This window comes from Clarias gariepinus, chromosome 7 (assembly GCF_024256425.1).
Source record: "Clarias gariepinus isolate MV-2021 ecotype Netherlands chromosome 7, CGAR_prim_01v2, whole genome shotgun sequence".
Lineage (NCBI taxonomy): Eukaryota > Metazoa > Chordata > Actinopteri > Siluriformes > Clariidae > Clarias > Clarias gariepinus.
Window position 1 is genome coordinate 18,151,158 of NC_071106.1, and position 20,849 is coordinate 18,172,006.

Here is a 20,849-nt window from a genome sequence, read left to right on the forward strand (position 1 = left end):
CTGTTGTTCTGTTTTGCACCATAGCAGCTGGTAGCCATTGTGATTAAACAAGGCGAGTGTTTCATTCGTATCATTGTTGACCTTTTATGAACTTTATTACAATCCGATTTGCTATACAGAACAATTTTATTGTATATTTGTTACGGTATATTCAATCTTCTTGAATAACCATTTAGAACTGTATCTAAATGGTGCCAACTCAAATTCCACCACCTATCTACACTTCTGAGTGGTGGGGATTTGTCCACAGCATGGCCAGAACATGTTATACCTATGACAATCACGTGTGGAGCAGGAAAGCTGCTTTTCTATTTTTGTTATATCCTGAGGACAGTGTGGAAGCTTGAATCAGTGCCTGTGGGGTCTGTTGCTCACCACTTCCCAGCATCACATTATTCCCTAAGGGTTGGAAGGCATGGCCTTGGCCCTCTTTGCTGTTTTTTTCCGCATGACCACATTGCACTGCAGTATAGCCTTTTATTTGTTGGAATTAAAATGGACAAAAAGGTCATATCATTTTTACTTTTTTTTTTTAGAACAATAAAAATGCCAGCTATAGAATGTGGCAACAATACATTTCTGTAGTTGGTGCACGGGGTTCTTATCCCATTTATCCTACTGATTCTTTTAATTTTAGGCAACTATCCAAGTTGATAGAGGAGTACGATCTGTCGTGACATATCTGTGTGGGTGGTGTAGGGCTGTAATTCAGGGCCCTTGCTGTTGTAATGCTCCGGGACACTGGTGAGCAAATGCAGAATGTCAGTGCAACAGCAGCAGTTGTGCAGCTGGAAAACAGATTCATTATCCCAGCATGGTAAGCAGAGGCAAATCTCCATGCTAAATCAAAGTGTCGAGGAAGCGCGACTGTGGAAAGCAGCAGGAGGAGGAAAAAGTGACAGTGTAAATCTCCCTCTAGCACTTAGCACCCTCCCTCACGTTCTGCCTGCTGGAGTGTGAGTAGGGGATGCTTCAGCTTTTGCCTCCCTACACACTTGCATTTCTTAGAACTTATTTAAAGCAGGGTTATGGTGCTGTATCGCTATACAAATTTCATTGGATTCAGCATCTGCTTAGACAAACAGCTGGTGCCCTTAAGGTTGGCACGGTATTCTGGTGTTGAGTGGCTAGTTCTTTCTGGTATACAGTATGTCTTTACTTTGTGGTTTGTGAGGTCTCTTGTAGAGGTAGATGTACACGTGCTGCTGTACATTTCAACAAAACAGAGACAGTCAGTCCTGTACACATTATGTATTAAAGTGTTGTATATTAAATGTGTCATTTAAGCGGAGAGGTTGAAGTACACATGGCTTTACCATAGAGCTTAGAACTGGATTAAATATGAAGTTTAACCATCATAGTTAGGTTTTACTGCTTGGAGGAGTAAAAACAGTAAAATTGTATTTTCACTTGCTTAATCACTCTCTATCACTTGTTCTGTTCTCACCAGGGTCGCCAGATTACACTGACAAAATCCCGCCTAGGCAGAGCTGAAAGCGGCCAAGCAGCTCAAATAATATCAGTAATAAATCTCATAATGTAGCTTAATTATATACGCACATACAACAGGTTTTATTAAAATTAATATATAATATTTTATTAGCCACACAAAATGCTTTTTCAGCTCAAAATAATAAATACTCAATACCTGTAGTTAAAGGTTAATTCATCCTTTAATTGTGAAGTTAAAGTGCAATATGTTATAAGGTTTGATGACGATCCGAACGATGAGTTTTATTGTCTGTTGCACCCATTGTGTAAAGGCGTATCTGTACGCGTGCTTCAAACCACTGTGGGAAAAAAAGTGATTGGAACACCAATTGGGCTGACTAGGATAATAAAAAACCCTTACAAGACATGCACATTGTAACTTTGACAAAATGCTAACAAGTTTGGTCTTACCAGTGATAACTCCTCATCCCCAGAGGTACACCTGTATTTATTTCATTCTTATAAATGCAACTAATATTTATATTTTTGTTAATATTGTCACTTATTATTATAAGGCCCCAAGCACTACAGGATGCACAGGACCCTCTTGTTTTCCTAAGGACTTTTTTTCCAACCTTTTGGGCTTTTTGGGTGTCTTAACATTCTTAAAAACTCATGAAAATTGGCAGGCAGGTTGGAATCTGCTGTCATTATAAAGCCTGAGAGTCGCACGGCCCGTGGCCCTCAGGGGCCCCCACACAAGATTTTGCCGGATAGCTCATACACACTTTCACTTGGCTTTTTGTAGATCTTAATACACTCATAAGACAAACAGATTGTGCAGTGCACCCGGGTGGTGATAGCGCAGGATACTTGGGCCCGTCATCGTTGCTTACAACTATATTTAGTATTATTATTATTATTATTATTATTATTATTGTTATTGTATCTTATGTAGATTAGGTTGGTTAATTAGCTAAGGCTAGCTAGGGAAGTGTGTATATGTGTGTCTGTGTATCGTGTGAGCCACTTTTTCCCCCATTAGCACAAAAGGTGTTTCAGCTAGCGCTTTCTCTGTGAAAAAAAAATGTGTGAAAGCACATTAATTTGTCTGTTGTGAATCAGTATTATTACTAGCATCCTTTGGATGGACTGTTTGACATTCAACAAAAAACATAGTTTTTACTGTGTGGAAAACTTCTTGTCATGTTTGTCCGATCTCTCCTGAAAAAACACACTCATTATTCCTCAAAGTGGCTTACGGTCAAATCTAATGTTACAACAATTATACACAACTTCCACTGTCAGTTATATTGTTCAGCATTCAACTTGTAACTTTTTAGCAATCTGAAACAATGCTTAATTTAGAGTTAAATTATGAAAGTCAGCAAGCATAAGTAGTAAAATTAGAATCACATAACTTTGATAATCACTTGTGCTGACTCAGGAACTTGGTTAAGTATATGAGGAGTGTTCAGGTCAAACTGGGACTTTTGATTGTGCAGAATAACAGAACACTCTCATGAGAGTAAGCACAATGTTTACTTCTTTACATAATCCTCTGCTACAGTACACTAATGTACATATCCCAGCATTTCACCACCCTAGTAAAAAAAAAGTATACTAAGTATATTAAATCCTAGCATGCCAAAGCATACTTAAATGTACTTGCAGCCAGACTAATGTATAGACTTGAAGTTTGCTATTTTGGAACAACTAATTTTGTACTAAGTGTATTTAAGTTGTAATTAAATTGTACAAAAGTACAATTTGAAGTGTATTAAGTGTACTTTTGTGTGCTAAAGTGGAACAACTTTAAGTATACTTAGTATACTTATCTTTCACTTAAAGTATATTTTCCAATAATATATTTTTGAAAAGTGTACTATAATACAATTATTTTTAAGTATATAAAAAATTTTATTCCAAAATTTGGTAAAAGCATGATGTTAGTATACTTTTTATATATTAACTGATGGTACACTTTTTTGTTAGTATATTTGCAATGTACTATCGAGGATTTCAATATATTTGTAATTCACTAAAGTGTATTTTTTTTTCACTGGGGCAGTACTTGGATACCTTGAAGGTAGAACCTTTTTTTCGAAGTCATGTTAGGACCACCTGGTTCACGTTCGAAACTCTGGCTTCCTAGGAAATCCTTTAATGGCCCAAAAGGTCAGGGCTGTACAGGGGATGTGGCAAAAACTCCTATTCATATCATTCATATAATGTGCAAGTGGTGTTCGTGAATGACTGTATGTGAATAATGTACAGTATGTGTACAGTAGTTCCCACAGACAGATGTATCTTTTCTGCAATTTAGCGAGTTAAGTTAATTTTAAGAATCAGGTGTTTGTTCTACTCGCTGAAAGTTCATGGGAACGACTGCACTGGGCACCTCGTTCAGGAATCGTTATTCATAAATGATTTATAACGCTTGCACAATTCAAATGTTGTATTGCAAATTAAAGTCTCATCACCACAATAACTTGTTCTTGTTCTGTAAATGTCAATCGGTTTCTCTGTTCACAAGAAATCTCATGACAAGTCCCGGTTAGACTCGAACACTCCTCATATAAGAAATGCATTTTAGCATAAGTTAAAAAAAAAATGCTTCAGTGTGGATTTTAAGCAGCTCATTAGTCTTTTAGTTACAAAAACACAGCATTTGCACTCAAGAGACGCCACCAATAGCTGCCTTAGATGTGGGATTTGGGGCAGAGGATTGTTTATCACACATTTCCTGAGGTCATTAAAACATACCTGACATGATTTTATTTAGCTAGGTAGTCTAACGTAGACTTTCAGACTGTCTTTATTACATTTTATTAAGTATTTAGGATGGAAATTTATCAACTAAGTCTGATAAGTGTTCAGCTAAAGGTTAATTTTAGAAATAAATTAAACTTACCCATTAATATAAAGGAACTTAATTTGTAACTCGGCTTCACTGGAATATATTTTTTTCATATATTTATATATATTATAGATGGAGTTTTATATGTTTCCATATATATTTTAGTTCTTTCCTCAGATTTTAAAAACCTCTTGAATATTTTGCTTTTACTTAATCACCTGTCCAAATGCCGATGGCTATTGTGTATAAATGAAATGGATATAGTGGTAAATATTGTCTGTATGCAGATTGATTGAGCCATCTGGGTGGGAGATGTCTGTGTATGTGCTGCCTTGTTAATCACAGTAATACTGTCCAATCATGGGAGTTTGTGAACTCTGATGAGGGCAGATGGCTCTTTCCTTGGAGAGTGATACACTGCCCTGTGCAGCAGTTTGTTGTCTGGCTAGTGGTCGAGACTCAATGCCCTAATTAGGAAGAAAATCATTTTGCGATATAGGTCAAGTTTATTAATTATTTGAGATTAAATCATATTTTGAAGTCTGATTATGTTTTATGAACAGATGCAGATTGATTTGTATTTTTTTGCCATTCCATGCACTTCAAATTTGTACTTGCTTTTATGCAACTTTTGTAAATAAGTAAAATTCTGTATGTATTTGCATTTAAGGAAAGAAATGTTTTTTTTTTTTTATTCAGAGTTTAATTCAAGAACTGGGATGCCATCATATTAGAAATATTGCATGACACTGTGCAAGGCTTTAAACATGGGCGAACTAAATGCTATGTGTATCATAAAATCATTCACAGTTCTGTCGAAATAGTGCAGCCGCTGTACGCAGACCAATACGCTACAGCAAGCAAGCTACATTGATGACAAATCCATATCCAAATATTACAATATCTTATTAAGCAAATAGTCCTGCAGAGATGGTGGTACAACCTCACTCACTCATAGTCTACACCGCTTAATCCTGTATACCGTGTCTCGGAGGGCCTGCAGCCTATCCCAGGAGACTTTGGGGATGAGGTGGGGTATACCTTGGGCTGGGTGCCACTTTATCGCAGGGCACACACACTATGGACTATTTGGGAATGCACAAAGCTTAATCTGCATGTCCTAGGACCTGGAGGAAACCCACCAAGTATGGGGAGAACATGCAAACTCCGCGCACACAAAAGCAGGAATTGAGCCTGGACCTTGGAGGTGCAAGTTGACATTGCTAACCACTAACCACTATGCCACAAGCTAGCAAAGTTAGTTGGTACAACCACAACTAACTTATTTTCTTCTCTGTGTGGTGTTCTTAATGATTTTATTGTCTTCTGTGTAGTGTTTACTGACAGCTTGTTAATGTACATATTTGGGAAATACCATCACAGTTTTAACAATTTGAAGTCATTTTTAAAAAATTATCTGCGGCTTAGCCACTTTGGCAGTCTGACAAAAAATACATTACAGTCTTAATGTAAAAGTGTAAAAGTAAATGAGGCGCTCTGCAATGCAGCTTATTGCTGTGAGTTTGTGGTTTCTTAATGGCAACATTTGTAAATGGCGGGAAGGTTGATGGCGTCTTCTCTTTGTCTCATGCCCATCCGAGTTCCTGCGGAACAACAGCAGAGCTCAGTGACTAAATGTCTCCTGAGAAAATGTAATACTCTTTTGAATCGGACTGTCCTAAAGAATTGAGGTTTTGCTGATGCATTTAGATTAATAATTTATGTAAAATAATAATGTTTGGTTGCTTGACATAATTGCATACAAATATCATGTTATAAATAGAAATAAAAGCTAAAAGATATAAAATTATAAATAGGTAAAAAAAAATAGATATGCAATAAAAAAGCTATTTAAAAATTGATAAATGTGCAATAACAGAACATTTATATATATAAACAGTGTATTTATATAAAAAAAACAGCAAAATGTGTTTATATTATTATTATTATTTAAAAAATTGTTTCAGGTTTGGAGTACTGTTATTTAAAACAACTAAATATTAAAATATTATATTATATTCTAGTTATTTAGCATTAATTGTGTATTATGTACATTAAGCTGTGGGGACAGCGGTGTAGTGGCCAGCATTGTTGCCTTGCACCCCCAGGGTCTGGGTTCGATTCTCGCTTCAGGTGTGTGTATGGAGTGCATGTTCTCTCTGTGCTTGGTTGGTTTCCTCTGGGTCACCACCATCACCATTGGCCTCTAATGGTCCCTAGTTGGACTAAAGAGGTTCCTATATGTATGGATGGTACCTTATGATATGTATATATATTCATTTATCATCTACTGCCATAACTGGACCATTTCTACCTTTATTGATCTAATGCTTCAATGCTCTCTTCTTTCTTTGACCTACAGCAATACTTCACATTGCTAATCATTACCGACGGCGTGATCAGTGACATGGACGAAACACGCCACGCGATAGTTCAAGCCGCCAAACTGCCCATGTCCATCATCATTATCGGAGTGGGCAATGCTGACTTTGCAGCAATGGAGTTTCTGGATGGAGACAGCAGCGTATTACGTTCCTACACTGGAGAAGAGGCGGTCAGAGACATAGTGCAGTTTGTCCCATTCAGGGACTTCCGCAATGTGAGTACTCGTCCTCTTTTTCTGGTGGAATTTCATGCCATATTCGTTTCAACCACACTCCCCCACTTCCACTTCACAAGTTCTTCCATCGCCAGTACCGTTATGTAAGGACACATGTTTCACGCACGGCTTTTATGCACACGGCTACATTATCGTTGCTGAGACAGGTTACGGGTCGCCGCGCCATGCTGTTACGCTGTCAATATTACAGTGTGGAATATGACCTCAAGGTGCCGGCTTACTCATTTAATCAATACTGTGGGCGCTACGAGGCTGTGTGTGGTGGCTCCGTGTTCTGGATCAGCTCCAGAGTTTCATGTGGGAGTGGGAGTGGGTGTTTTGCACACCATGTGACTTCCTCAACAGTGCGAGCGAGAGCACACAATGCTCCCTGCGGCATTCTTCGCTACAAATTGAAATTCATTTTAAGCACTGAGCGCATTCACCACTTCATTACCCAGTCAGTGCATCTGCCTCAGTGATAGGGTGATCACAGCTTCAGGAATCTAATGAGCAATCCTCGTTTCTGGCACAGCATCAGTTGACTACATTGTATGTTTGTGTTTGCTTTTCCTTACAGGCTCCGAAGGAAACTTTAGCCAAATCGGTATTGGCCGAGCTGCCTCAACAGGTTACCCAGTATTTCAAACAGAGGAACCTGTCGCCTAGAAACACGATGCCAGAGTGAAAGTTTGAAGCGTGGAGTTCACACTGCATGTTGCCAAAATCTCCTTACTGTTTACATACTTACTGTTTCCTTGACCATTTTGAAGGACAAAGCGCATGCCTTTCTATAAATGATTGTTTTTAATAAATAAATTAATGTTTTTATTTATTGGTTTTACATATGCCAAGTTCTAAAGCAAGATGCAATGTAAGGTTGGTTGTTTGTGTGTGTGTGTTAGACACTAACTCCTCTGACGCAGAGGTTCTTATCTCCAGTCCTCAGCATGACAGGAACAGCTCATGAACCAGCAGGATGTGTTTAAGAAAAAAAAAGAGAACGTTCAAACTCAAAAGGCACTGAGAACCTAAGAAGAGGAACCCCTGCTAAATATTTATAGAGGAGCAGAAAACCCTTGAATGTATATTTATGTGTTTCAAGAGATATTTCGTAATTGTAATCTTTTCAGTAGTGCTTTGTAATCCGTCAGTTGTATAGTACCATGGTCAAGGTGATGTTTTTTGCTTTTATACAGTTTGGTCAGTTTTTCCTTTTTTTTTTTTTTTTTTTTTAAGTACTCAGGTCAATAAATTTTACTTGAGGTGTTGCTAGCAGTCTTTGTTTTTTGTGTAATTCCTCATAAAGTTTTTTAATCTGCAATCTAGTTTTAGCAGGGTATGCAGAGCACACTTCTGCAATTAGCGAAGTTTCATTTGGTTAAATGTTCTTGATTAAAGTGACATTCATTTCAAACTCCAATCTAAGCTCCATGAGATAAAAGAACATGATTAAAAAAAAACAACAGCTTTTTCCCCCTTTTGGCTTTAATGTGTTATCCAGCTTTTACACACATTTTTGTCCTTATAGGGACCAGTTCATAAAATATCCAGCATTTTTAGCATTGCATCTTTTATTTAAAAAAAAAAAAATTCAAGAGACAGCCTTCTAAAAGACATTTTTCTTCCAACCAGACCTGTTTATAACAGTCTGCTTCGCTCGCATGATGTTACTGAAGATATCTCATTAAGTGACATAAAACAGCCTTCTCTTCGATCCACAGACGTCAGTCGTCATCCCCCTGGTCAGCAGCACGGAAGAAGCCACGGAGGTGCGCAGGGTGTCATCGCCAGGTGTAGGTGCAGGAATTTAAACTGTATGGAATGTAATACGGGGATGATGGAGGAGGAGTAACATTTCAATGCACAACACATCAGTGACCACAGCGCCAATTACCGTTAAAGCAACCTTTAATTAAACATTAAGCCAGATAAGAAAAATATTATTAAAAAGCAAATATGCATATCCAAAACTGCGGAATTCAACAAATGGAACATAGCAAATTTCTAAGCTTATAGTGCTATATAAGATGAAGCAATTGTGATCCATCCAGCTACAAGGGCAAAAACAGTGAGCCAGAGGTAATGAGGAGAAATAAAAATGGGTGACCGTTGTGGCTCATCACTGTGTCTATCTGAAGAGTCTGTGACACTTTATAGGAGTGGTGGTTCCTTCCACGCTACCTTCACTGTCACTGCTCGACTCGGAGTCGCTGCTGCCCGAGTAGGCCCCGAGCCCTGGCAGGATGCCCACACACATGGCTGCAGAGGGTCGGTGAAGCACGCCCCCTCGCGTCACATCTCCTCTGGGCACCGGTTTCTGCTCCCCTGTTTCCTGTTCTGATACAGATATATGTGACCATAAACACACTTCATGCCATGTTGTGCCTACTTAATACCTCGAAAATCTACTAGAACTAGTTACTTAATGTTATTACTACACTGGGTGTCCCAATTGTCTCCACATACTGTGGTACCTTCAACTGCAAGTAACCCTGCAAGCGTTTTGCAACGAGCAAATTTTGTAATAAATTTTAACTCGTTAAACGAGTGAGGTCTTGATATACGAATACTGTAGTATGTATATGATTTGTCTGCTTAGTGTCATGTGATCCCAACTGAGCCAGTGGCTCTTCACTTTCTCTCGTGCTGTGGGATTGGGGGTAATCGTCTCCTATGCTCAGTTTCAGTAAGCGCGTCATCCGTATAGTCAAAATCCATGCACGCATGTAATGTTTACCAGAACATTGTGACCCATGTGCGCTAGTGCGTAAAGCATCATTTGAACAAAACATACACTGCTCGGCCAAGAAAAAAAAAAAAAAAGTCACAGTCTATTAATTTATTGAACCACCTTAGGCTATGATTAAAGCCACAGCATCGTTTCTATAAACTTATGCAATGTCAGAACATTTATTTAAAATTGCTGCATTAATTTCACATTAATATGACACATTTCGCATCAGTTTAAAAGAGTCGCATTAATTTCAGTCAAAGATCTAACAATAAGAGGAGAATCAGACCACTGCGTGAAATCTTCTCCAACACATCCAACTACAGTATTTAAGCCAGATGACTCCTGGCATCGTCAACTTGGAATATGCTCGTGCCATCAGGGAAGAAAAAAATTCATTGATGTAAAAACCTGGTCATTCAGTATATTCACGTTATCAGCTGACATTATTTAAGTTCTACTGTTCTTTTTTTAACGATTTATCAACTTCATCAAGTGTTTAACTGATCTCCTATCACACTCATCCAGGATGTTTTTCTGTTAAAAATAAATTTTTCAGTTCTTAATGCAATGCCAGTCATCTCCTTTGTCTTTTTTTGATGCAGGCCAATAATTTGACGCATCTGAAACAGTAATGTCTTTGTCATGACCACAGGATGTGTTGTCTGACATGGTTGTTAGGAAATGAGAAACTATTCACTGTATCAGTCAGGGTTAAATAACTTGGTGCCAGCTGAACTACACTAATCACTGCAATAATTATCCAATAGAATCTTTTAACTATTTGCTAAATTCAGGTTGTGACTTTTTTTGGCCGGGCTGTATATAAACCAAGTATAAAATAACTTCTTGCTAAAAAGTGTTAATTTCCTCTATATAGGGATATTTTCTGGACAGCCCATAAAAGAACATAATATATTTTTGGACAAAACAGCAATAAAAAAGTGAAAAAATCTTGAGTAAATAAAATTAGCATTCAGCATTATCATCAATAGACAGACAGGCAGATAGAGATAGACCCACACACAAAGCATGGCTAAAAAAGTTGGCTTTTAGATATAAATATAAAAAATATTTAAATAATTACTGGAGTGATTAATATGTTTCGTCTGGCAACAATTGTTTCAACCCTAACAGATGCAGTGAGTTGCTTCTCATTTCTTAAAGAACCATGACAGAAGACACATCCTGAGGTCAAGGAAAAGATGTTTCCGTTTCAGAAGGGTTAAATCAGCCAACATCAAGCAAAGGGAAACTAAGGAATCTACCACAAGTAGGTTAAGAACTGCAAAAATGCATTATTAAAACCTGGAAAGACAAAAAAAATATGTGAATCAAAATCATAAATGACAGAAGATCACATAAATGCTCAGTGAAGTTGCTGTTTAAAAAAAAATTAATTAACAAAAAAAAGTAGTAATCAGAGCTATGTTTAACAGTCAAGCAGGTTTCTAATAATGTGTTAGAGGGGTTTTAACTTAATTCCAGTCATTTTAACATTTTATTTGCTTGACACAGGCCAATAACTTGACTTTTCTGAAACTTTATTGCACGCACACCAAGACAGAATATTGTGCCCCAGAACGTGCAGTCATCTTCCCACCTGTCTGACTGCCATTGCTGGTTGTTTCTGCTGCCACCGTCGTCGTCGTCTCCACCTTCTGCTTCTTACTGCTCTCTGAGGACTGAGAGGAACTGCAGCCACAAAACACAAAACACCAGTGAAAGAGCTGCCTAATCTCTGTTATAGTCTCCCACTCTGTGACACTTCAGCAAAGAGTGTGTGAGTAATGCAAACCAGAAAAAAAATTATTAGGGCCTAAGAAAGGTAAAGCGGCTTTTATGGACAAAATTTTTGCTGCTAAAAAAAAAAAAAAAAGTCCCGGGTAAGTTCTTATGACAAAAAAAAGTGTTCCCAAGTTTGTCAGGAATTTAAATACCTATATATTTCATACAAACTTAAATAATTCTTTTGATTGTGTAAAGCTGCTTTGCGGCAATGACAATTGCTAAAAGCGCTATACAAATAAAATTGAATTGAATATATTCTACTCCAAGTTTCCATAAACCCCTCTTTCTCACCTGCGACGTTTGACTGCACCAGCCAGTAGGTGCGCCTGAGACAGATGGCTGGTCTTCTGCTCTGGGGGTTTGGGTGCAGTTTTTTTCTCACTCTCCTTCTTTTGACTGTCACTGGACACCATTTTCTTCAAAGCACTGTGAGACTGGGGAGTCAAGGAGAGCTAAAAGATTTTCAGAGAGAGGAGAGCACATATATGCCTATTCTTTGAGCTCCTTCAATAAACCTAGCACTATGGCTACGATATATATTATGGTATTAATTTTATTTTAAACAGCAAAAAAATAAAGTGCTTGATACATTCTTATAAACTAAGCTGTCATTGGAGTTTTTAACATTCACAAGTTTTCCAGTAATATCAGGAATTAGGAATCATTTTTTTCTTTTCTATTTAAAATGATTTTTAGCTGAGTGGATAAGATCTGTACTCTCACTATATTGGAATCAGAGAAAAACTGCTTCTCTTCCTAACCCTAGACAAGGAAGGGTCTTCTGTCCATTACCATGTCTGAGCATTATTACTGACAATGTGCAACAATGCATTTGGATTTGCTTGATAATAACAACCTCTCAGTGTGTGGCTTATCAACACAAACACAGCTGTCGAGTCCAATAGCTTTGCAAACCTACTATTTTATGTAAAAGGAGTAGAATTAGCTGTTGTTGTTTTTTTTTTTGTTTTCCTTGCTTTAGGAATGGAAGGTTTATTAAGCTGACAAACAAATATATACTGCGTCTTAAACCGTGTAGTACCGTACTACATACTTAGACGCATTATGTGGTTTTGGATGCGTTTCCGCATCACAAGGTGGATGATGAGAATGCAGCACAACCTGCATGATATATTTTGGTTTAACCCGTATTTGAAACCCCCCACTCTCTTTTCTGGTCAACACGACTGCTAATATCGGACAACGCAAGACATATTCAATCTAAATGCCACTCCACTCCACAGGGACACAATTGAAAAAAACCTAATGAAGTAGACCACTCCTTTCTTAAACTACCACAGCAATCAAATCCACATCCCTACTGACTGACTTTTCAAAAAAAAGTCCTAAAAAACGTGGCTAAGAAAAACTGCCACCCTTGGAGGCCGAGGCGGTTAAATTAGGCCATATTGTTGTATTACACTGAGGAACAGAAGTTCACAGCTCTCCGCTGTGCAATTACACGTCATCAGTGCCGCAAGCCTGCCGAATGGCTCTGTTGCCACGACAACGCGTCCTCCAACCTGCGCTGCACATACCGATCTGTCTGGCAGCAGGATGAACAATCGTACCCTCTTGTTTTTTTTTTTTTATGTCCATAATCTAAAATTTGCTAGATCCAGTACACAGATGTTTGGATGCACCAGCCTGTGCCAGTTAACATACTGTTCGAGAGACGTTGCTTCAGCACAGGAATGCACTGCTGGTAAATACTTCCACATCTTTAACAGAGCCAGAGCTGTGGAGTCAAAACATATCTGGCACATTTCAAAAAATATCTGGCACAATTTAATAAACGTCACATAAAAATAAGCAAAGATTTGCTTCCAGTAGTGCTCGTGTTAATAAGCACACCATTTTATTTAATTAGGAAATTTAATGCTTTCTATTTGAACTCAGTTAGATTTCTCTAGACAGATTCACACAGACGAATGTAAACAGCCTACAAAGCAATATTAAGACTAAAACTGCTGGGACCTAATTAAACACTTCTTTCCTTAAAACAATTATTCACCCGTGTTCCAACTTTGTACTTATTTCTCTTCAAACCTTCTTTTTTTTTTTAAGCTGTGTGCTTCAAAAAAAAAAAAAGGGCTCTAACAAGGTGCAAGAGGTCTTCCTATGACCTGACAGCTGCTGTGTTTTGACAGTTTGACTGTCTGAAGTAGAAAGCAATCAGACTCAAAACTCGGGCAGTTCTTTAAAAAGTTGCATGTTGTGTGTGTGCTATGGAAAAGGAAAAGGATATTCGATACTCCTGAAGCTCCTGTTTCTCCTCATCTCTCCTTTGCTTCTCAACAAGACACTGTTGCCGTGACACCTCGTCCAGAAAGTGAGCCTCGTCCTCATCCAAACCTTTAACCATGTTCTCTGTGAAAAGAAACCAGCACATTTGGGTTTCGGGAGACTCACAGATATACTCTTACGCCACTAAACTGACGGTTGTTTTCCGCTCGCATGGCCGATTTAAAACAGTGTCAGACACCTTGTGCGGTTATTGCGTGGATCAAGCAATCTGCCCTTAAATTAACTCAGCGTCGAGAGCAAGGGAAGGAGCCGCCGGTCGCCAGGGAGACTGAGGACGGGTCCGTCTCCAGGGATACAGAGAAGTAACAGAGCTGCCGAGTGTGTCCCCATCTCCTGTCAGTGCCCGCAAGAATGACTCATAGACATTTTCACAAACATACATACACACAAGTTTTTTTTTTTTTTTTTTTTTTATAAATTTAGTCCTGTCCAATTCTTTTTTTCCCTGATTTTCTCCCCAATCTAGTCGTGGCCAATTACTCCCCGTCACTAGGAGGCTCCCACACACATCGAGGCTACTACAACCACTCAGTCGGGAGGACGAAAGCTATCCCGTGTTTCCTCCGAACCACGTGACGCGAGCCGACCGCATCTTTTCGAACTGCTCGCTCACGCACCGTTAGGGGCGGAGTAACACACTCGGAGGAAAGCGCTAGCCGCTCCTTCCGTGTGCGCGAGCTCACAGACGCCCCTGATTGGCGGTAGCGCCGTGACTAATGTGGGAGCGCAAGTACCTCTCATCCCGCCCCCCTGAGAGAGCTCGGCCAATCAGCTCTCTCTGTGCCTCCGGCTGTGAGAGGAAAACAGCATCACCCGGGGTTCGAACCAGCGACCTCCGGATGATAGGGCGAGCGCTTTACCACTGCGCCACTCGGAGGCCCATACACACAAGTTTTGACCCTAAATGGGCACGGATATGGGCCCACAGAGTGGACTAAAGTCTTACTGAATTTTAATTGCTCCTCATACTCCTCCTGCTTCTTGTCCTTCTGTTCTTGTAGCCTCTCAAATAACGATCGAGGGTCATACACCTCCTCAGGGGCCTCTTCAGAAATGTAACACAAACACACACACACAAAGATGCAATTGAGAAAAATGATGCCACTGAGTCACAAAGTAGTGCTGTGTAAATGTTGGTTATAGGAACTTCTCACTTAGCAGTCTAGTGGGTAAAATTATTAATTTTATTTGAAACTGACTTGATTTGAAAGGTGATTTTAATGTAAGCTGAAAAAAAATTATATCATAATGTAAAGAACTCAAACATCAGCATCTGTTAGGACACATTTCTTTATGCCTTCTTCATCTCAACCTCTACCTGAGAGCTGAGATTGCACACTACAGGACAATTTAGCAGCTCATATGCTGTCTGTATCTCTAAAACAAGGCCAGTCTAGGTCACTTGGTATTAGGTCCAATTAGAAGCAAACTGTGTGTTCTCATGGGAAACTGAACTGCACTAGCGATATCTTGAAAAAACAGCGACAGCCCAAAGCTCAGGTTGTTTTCAATTATTATTTTTTTAAACCTAGCAGTGCATTTAGTGAAACATGAACCGATCGCTGATCTGGAGGGCTGGTCTAGAGCTTATATCCACCCCAATAATGCACCGAGCCACATTCAGGTGGTGAAGTTATCCTCCTCAGTGCAGCATAATTAATACTAACATGACAGCTTCAAACTAGCACATAACTTCCTGTTTAAAGTTTCGGACGTTCTGATCTCCAGAGATGGCACGCCTAACTGATATAGAAAAAAACAAAAAAAAGGGGGGGGAATTTTTACTAAAGGAAAATAACACTGGTCTACAAATTTTTGAAAATTATCGATCTCCGAAATATGTTCATTCTTACATATTTTGAGTAGACAAATTAGAAAACAGGTGAGAAAGTAGCTGGTTAGTTAAAGTTATCAAGATATTTTATGATGAAGACTTATACACAGTAGAGTATATATGCCTTCAAGGTGGGGGAGGGTGGGGGGGGGGTGTCTGATGATCACAATGCTTTATAATTTCTCGAGAAAGTCAAGGCGTGCAGTTCACATGAAAGAAACATACGAAAACATCAAACAGCTGGTGAGGTGTATGAAGTATGAGGAACCTCAGTGACACCCTTGAGGTGATTTGAAAGTTCACTACAATGTACTTTCAGTGTAAGTTCACTCTTGTTGCTTGGCCTGCAGGGAGGAAACACGAAGTGCTGCTGTTTTCTCTATGAATGGGACAGTCGGGCAAAACTCTTCTTGATTCTTAAAACTAGGCATGATAAAGAACTTTGTAAAGACTTTGGACAAAACAAAACCAGGTTTCCAATGTCTCTGCGAAAGGTTTGCAACACTTGTGGCGCATTTGACGGCCCACAGATTTAAGAACTTTTCAGAGATGTTTGATCATCTGTTGCACGACAAGGAAAAGAAGGCATGGGGAGCCATCAATCCGTGGCAAAGTAGTTTCTCTAGAACAGCAAGGCAGATGACTACAAAAAACATGTGGAAAATTTGTTGAGGTCCTATAAAGCACTTGTTGCAAACTTATAAATGCAAATTAACTTCTTACCGCATTTAGACTATTTCTATTTTCAATTATGGGGCATTAAGTGATGAGCATAGGAAGGGGTTTCCAATAGGATATCGCAGGCATGGAAAAAAGATACCATGCTTTACCACTGCGCCACTCGGAGGCCCATACACACAAGTTTTGACCCTAAATGGGCACGGATATGGGCCCACAGAGTGGACTAAAGTCTTACTGAATTTTAATTGCTCCTCATACTCCTCCTGCTTCTTGTCCTTCTGTTCTTGTAGCCTCTCAAATAACGATCGAGTCGGGCAAAACTCTTCTTGATTCTTAAAACTAGGCATGATAAAGAACTTTGTAAAGACTTTGGACAAAACAAAACCAGGTTTCCAATGTCTCTGCGAAAGGTTTGCAACACTTGTGGCGCATTTGACGGCCCACAGATTTAAGAACTTTTCAGAGATGTTTGATCATCTGTTGCACGACAAGGAAAAGAAGGCATGGGGAGCCATCAATCCGTGGCAAAGTAGTTTCTCTAGAACAGCAAGGCAGATGACTACAAAAAACATGTGGAAAATTTGTTCTATATGAGGTCCTATAAAGCACTTGTTGCAAACTTATAAATGCAAATTAACTTCTTACCGCATTTAGACTATTTCTATTTTCAATTATGGGGCATTAAGTGATGAGCATAGGAAGGGGTTTCCAATAGGATATCGCAGGCATGGAAAAAAGATACCATGCAAAATGCAGAACCTGGTAATTTAATCCAATGTTAGAGCTTTTATTCTGTAATTATAATGATATGATATTATTCACCATAAAGATAAAACTGTATAATTTTGAGGTTTTATCTTAATAGTTTGGGAAGCTATACAGCAACTGGACAAACCAACCCACAATTCAGTCAGTTTTTCATGAAAAAAAAGCATAAAAACATTACATGAAACCCCAAAAATGAATGGAAAGTTATCAATTAAATTTATGAAGACAAATTTATATTGATTGTGGCACTATTCTCACTGTTATATCTCATTTTGCAGAAAGGTTATGGAGCATAAACGCACACCCTCATAATTTTGAATTATTTTGCAGAATGCAATTTAGGCCTGAAGTTGTATTGTGAAACCTAGAGCCAATTAACAATCAGGACTTAATTTAGCTACTTTCATTTCTGAGGCCTTCTCCTACATACGAATTCGCAAACTTGATTATAGAAAACAGAACAATCATTTGACAGTTCTTTTCTGTAAGAACAAACCTGTGACTCAGTTGGTGGACTCGATCATATGTGAAAACCATCTAAAAACAGACATGTTACTGACTAACCTTCGGGATCATCAGGCTTGCGAACTTTCTCCCATTCCTCCTGTCGTTTTTTTCTCTTCTCCTCTATCTCTGACTCGGTAACAAACTTTCGGCTCAGGTCCACACCTTCCGCCATGGTGGAGCTTTAAAAAAAGGAAATCCTTCATATTAGTAAAAAAATGTAAACTTCTAAATTATATGACCTCTGTAAGTATGTCCATCTAGCTGGAATGATCCAGTTAAGAAAACATACCTCAACGTGATCAACTTTATTTAGTGGAGACTTGGATTTAGTTTATGAAGTCATTGATAACAGAGTCTGTGTGTTAGAGCTGAAAAAAAAGACAAAAAGATGCTAATTAACATGCTTGATTAACACTCCCACTCACTCATTCTGTATCCCCTACAAAGTTTGAGGAACGCCAGTTAACCTGATCTGCACATCTTTGGACTGAGGTAGGACACTGGAGTACATGGAGGAAACCCCTGGCCGGAATCAAAGCCTTAACTGTTTTCTTTATAATTTCTATATATGTTGTCTGTGTTTCCAGAAAACCAGCTTGTGCTGGAATGAAAAAACAGAAGGTAAACAGTTCCCTCTTGTGGCTGATTTCAGTACCTGACAATTTTAGATAACTCATGAACAATAATCATATTAGGAGGTACATACTGTATATAAATAGAACATTTTAGTAAATACAACACAAAACGACAAGTATTTCATCATACATAAGTGTCATTTATCACAGAACCTATAGGCACACACCCACTTTCACACCCATTCAGATTTTGAAAATGCTATTTTTTTTTGACGGTGGGAGGAAACCGGAGTACAGAGAGGAAACCCACCAAGGAGGAGAACATTCAAACTCTACGCTGTTAGGAATTTACCTGATTACGTATGATTAATAAAATGCCGTTTAGGCAGTGCGTGGTATTTTAAGAGGTGTAATTTTTAAATGACGATAAAGGGACAAGAGGTATTTTGAGAGTCTTATTGTGGTTTCATTCTGTTTGTGTTAACTGTTTTTGCCTTGTTCTTTTGTCTTACTGGCACTATGCCATGTGTTCATCTATTGGTTGAGAAAAAAGTTGCCAAACTTACAGGCCCTTGCCACACACAGACACACGCAGATCAGAGGCGAGACTCGAACCAAGCGTGGACCTGAGCAGCGACAGTGCTAACCACAAAGCCATAAGGGTTTCACTTTATGGTCAGGATATTATAATAAAAAATAAATAAAACTTGATTTAAATTAAAGTGCTCCGAAATAAATCTGCATCTACAGTACTGTGCAAAAGTCTCGAGCCATCATTCGTTTCTTCATATTTTGCTTTCAAAGAGCTAGACTTTCTTGTACTTTTTTTCCGTGTCATTTTAAGTCCAGTCCAAGTACATGGCCAATTTTATAGAAATATTTTTTTAGTATGTTAAGCCACAAAATAAATCATTCAAGCATAAAAACTTGATAATAAAAGCATGAAGCAGTGATAAACAGGTGCATATAATGACAGGTGATTAGACTGGTGATTAATATACTGGTGATGCTGAATGCTTGAAATTGTATCTAAATTGTATGTTGTATCTTTAGGCACTCCATCATTTGAAACATTTGTTTCAATTTTTTTTTATTTAGTCTACATCATTTAGTTCAATTGAGTATGATGAAATGAGGGGCGGCTGGAGATTTCTGCACAGTACCGTACATTAAACATAAACACATTACTTAAGCTCACTGAGGTACAGATCACCCAAAATGCCAAGGGATCAAATGGGCTTCAATGTCAATCTATTATTCAGTAACTGACTTCATGGGTTTAACATTATACTTGTTGGATGTGAGAACATTCAGTAGGACCCACTAACCGTTTGTACAATTAACTCATTAATTAAATTCTAATTGTCCAAAGGCATCAGCGTGAAGTCAACATCACTTCAACAGCAGATTGTCTGAATAAACGCTGTGGAAATGAATCAAACCTCCTGTTAGCAAGTGCGGAGCAGTGAAGGCCACGAAGACTAAATAGAAACGCACAACCAACCTTCAGTGTAAAATAAAAACATGAACTACATCATATTGTGTCGCATTTCGATAAGGAAAAGCAGCTGAAATAAACCTATTCCAATTATATATGTTTATTACGTGCAGGCACGCGAGCTAACGCTGCTCGGGGAAGAGCTACTGACTGCATGAACTCGCAAATACACAAAAAAGATATACAAGGTAAATAAAATTAAACTGAACTGAATTAAATTAATACTAGCTAGTTACTTCATAAGCTGTTTTCTATATATATATATTTTTAGAAATAACCTCGCAATATTTACACTAAAAGAGCAACAGAGACAAAAAGTAGATATTTACCAGCCGCTTTTGTGTCACTGTAAATGTGTCCGTGTTGCAACTCGACTCAGGAAATACAATTCCTATGTGTGGTAAAGGTGAAGTCATGGGACATGTAGTTTTATGCTAAAGATGAGTTTCGCTTTTGTGTTTTAATGATTTGTCCCTCACTCACTCATCTTCTATGCCGCTTTATCCTGTATATAGGGTCGAAGGGGGCCTGGAGCCTATCCCAGGAAATGTAGGGCATGTGGCAGCAGGATATACCATGGAAAGGGTGCCAATCCATCACAGGGCATACACACACACACAGTCATTCACAAACTATGGTCAATTTTGGGAACCACAATTAACCCTAATTTGCTTGTCTTTGGGCTTTTGAAGGAAACCCACCAAACACGGGGAGAACATGCAAACTCAATGCACACAGCAATGGGAATCGAACCTGGCCGGGAAACAAACCTGGACCCTGGAGGTGCAAGGCGATAGTGCTAACCACCAAGCCACAGTGCTACCTTCAATTATTTGTAAAACAACAAATAATTATATTAAAACAACTATAGTTAAACAACAGAGCAATTAATTTGTCTGCTATGTTACTGTGGTATGTGAGTAAATGCCTCTAACATTAAAATATATCAAGAAGCATCAGTAGGCGATTGTATACCAGTGTTCTGAATTTTTAAGATTATTAAACAGATAAGTATATATCAGTAAATTTTCATTTTGAAATCACCTTTTTAAAAACTAATGTCAAAGATACAGTAGCACCCATCTTGAGCAAATGGTACAATGTCTAGGGAGCACTCTGGGAGCACTCATGTGATCATGGTCTTTGATGACGATCCTGCACCATTACTGCAATGAGAATTATCTGCACTTGTTAAGTGACTGCAAGGATCCAATCCAAGTTGTTCAGTAGCTTTCAAGTGACACTAAGCCCATATTTCTGTGGT

The 20,849-nt window shown here is 38.6% G+C and overlaps 2 protein-coding genes across 3 annotated transcripts in view; one reads left to right on the plus strand and one right to left on the minus strand.

Moving 5' to 3' along the window:
• The window catches only part of cpne2 (copine II), a 48,997-nt gene extending 40,739 nt beyond the window's left edge, over positions 1–8,258 (plus strand). For both annotated transcript variants that reach the window (XM_053499887.1, XM_053499886.1), the window contains 2 exons: positions 6,654–6,890; positions 7,471–8,258. In XM_053499887.1, the coding sequence (XP_053355862.1) occupies positions 6,654–6,890; positions 7,471–7,578 (345 nt within the window). In that variant the 3' untranslated portion in view covers positions 7,579–8,258. The remainder of the gene's footprint in view (positions 1–6,653; positions 6,891–7,470) is intronic.
• A 102-nt stretch (positions 8,259–8,360) lies between these two features.
• On the minus strand, positions 8,361–19,985 carry psme3ip1 (proteasome activator subunit 3 interacting protein 1). The gene is made up of 9 exons (XM_053499888.1): positions 19,915–19,985; positions 17,802–17,880; positions 17,570–17,691; positions 14,669–14,767; positions 13,663–13,785; positions 11,707–11,842; positions 11,228–11,319; positions 9,075–9,230; positions 8,361–8,705 (listed from the first exon to the last, which is right to left on the minus strand). Exons 3-9 carry the CDS (start codon positions 17,682–17,684, stop codon positions 8,701–8,703), a joined length of 726 nt encoding a protein of 241 aa, XP_053355863.1. The 5' UTR covers positions 17,685–17,691; positions 17,802–17,880; positions 19,915–19,985; the 3' UTR covers positions 8,361–8,700.
• Between the last annotated feature and the right edge of the window lie 864 nt (positions 19,986–20,849).

Excerpts from the sequence above, each read along its gene's own strand:
- psme3ip1 (XM_053499888.1), bottom strand. The coding sequence starts at position 17,684 with ATGGCGGAAGGTGTGGACCTGAGCCGAAAGTTTGTTACCGAGTCAGAG. Across the intron at positions 14,768-17,569 it reads CAAGCCTGATGATCCCGAAG|AGGCCCCTGAGGAGGTGTAT; the intron begins GTTAGTCAGTAA and ends ACATTTCTGAAG. Across the intron at positions 11,843-13,662 it reads GGAGCTTCAGGAGTATCGAA|GTGCTTTGAAGAAAATGGTG; the intron begins TATCCTTTTCCT and ends CCCAGTCTCACA.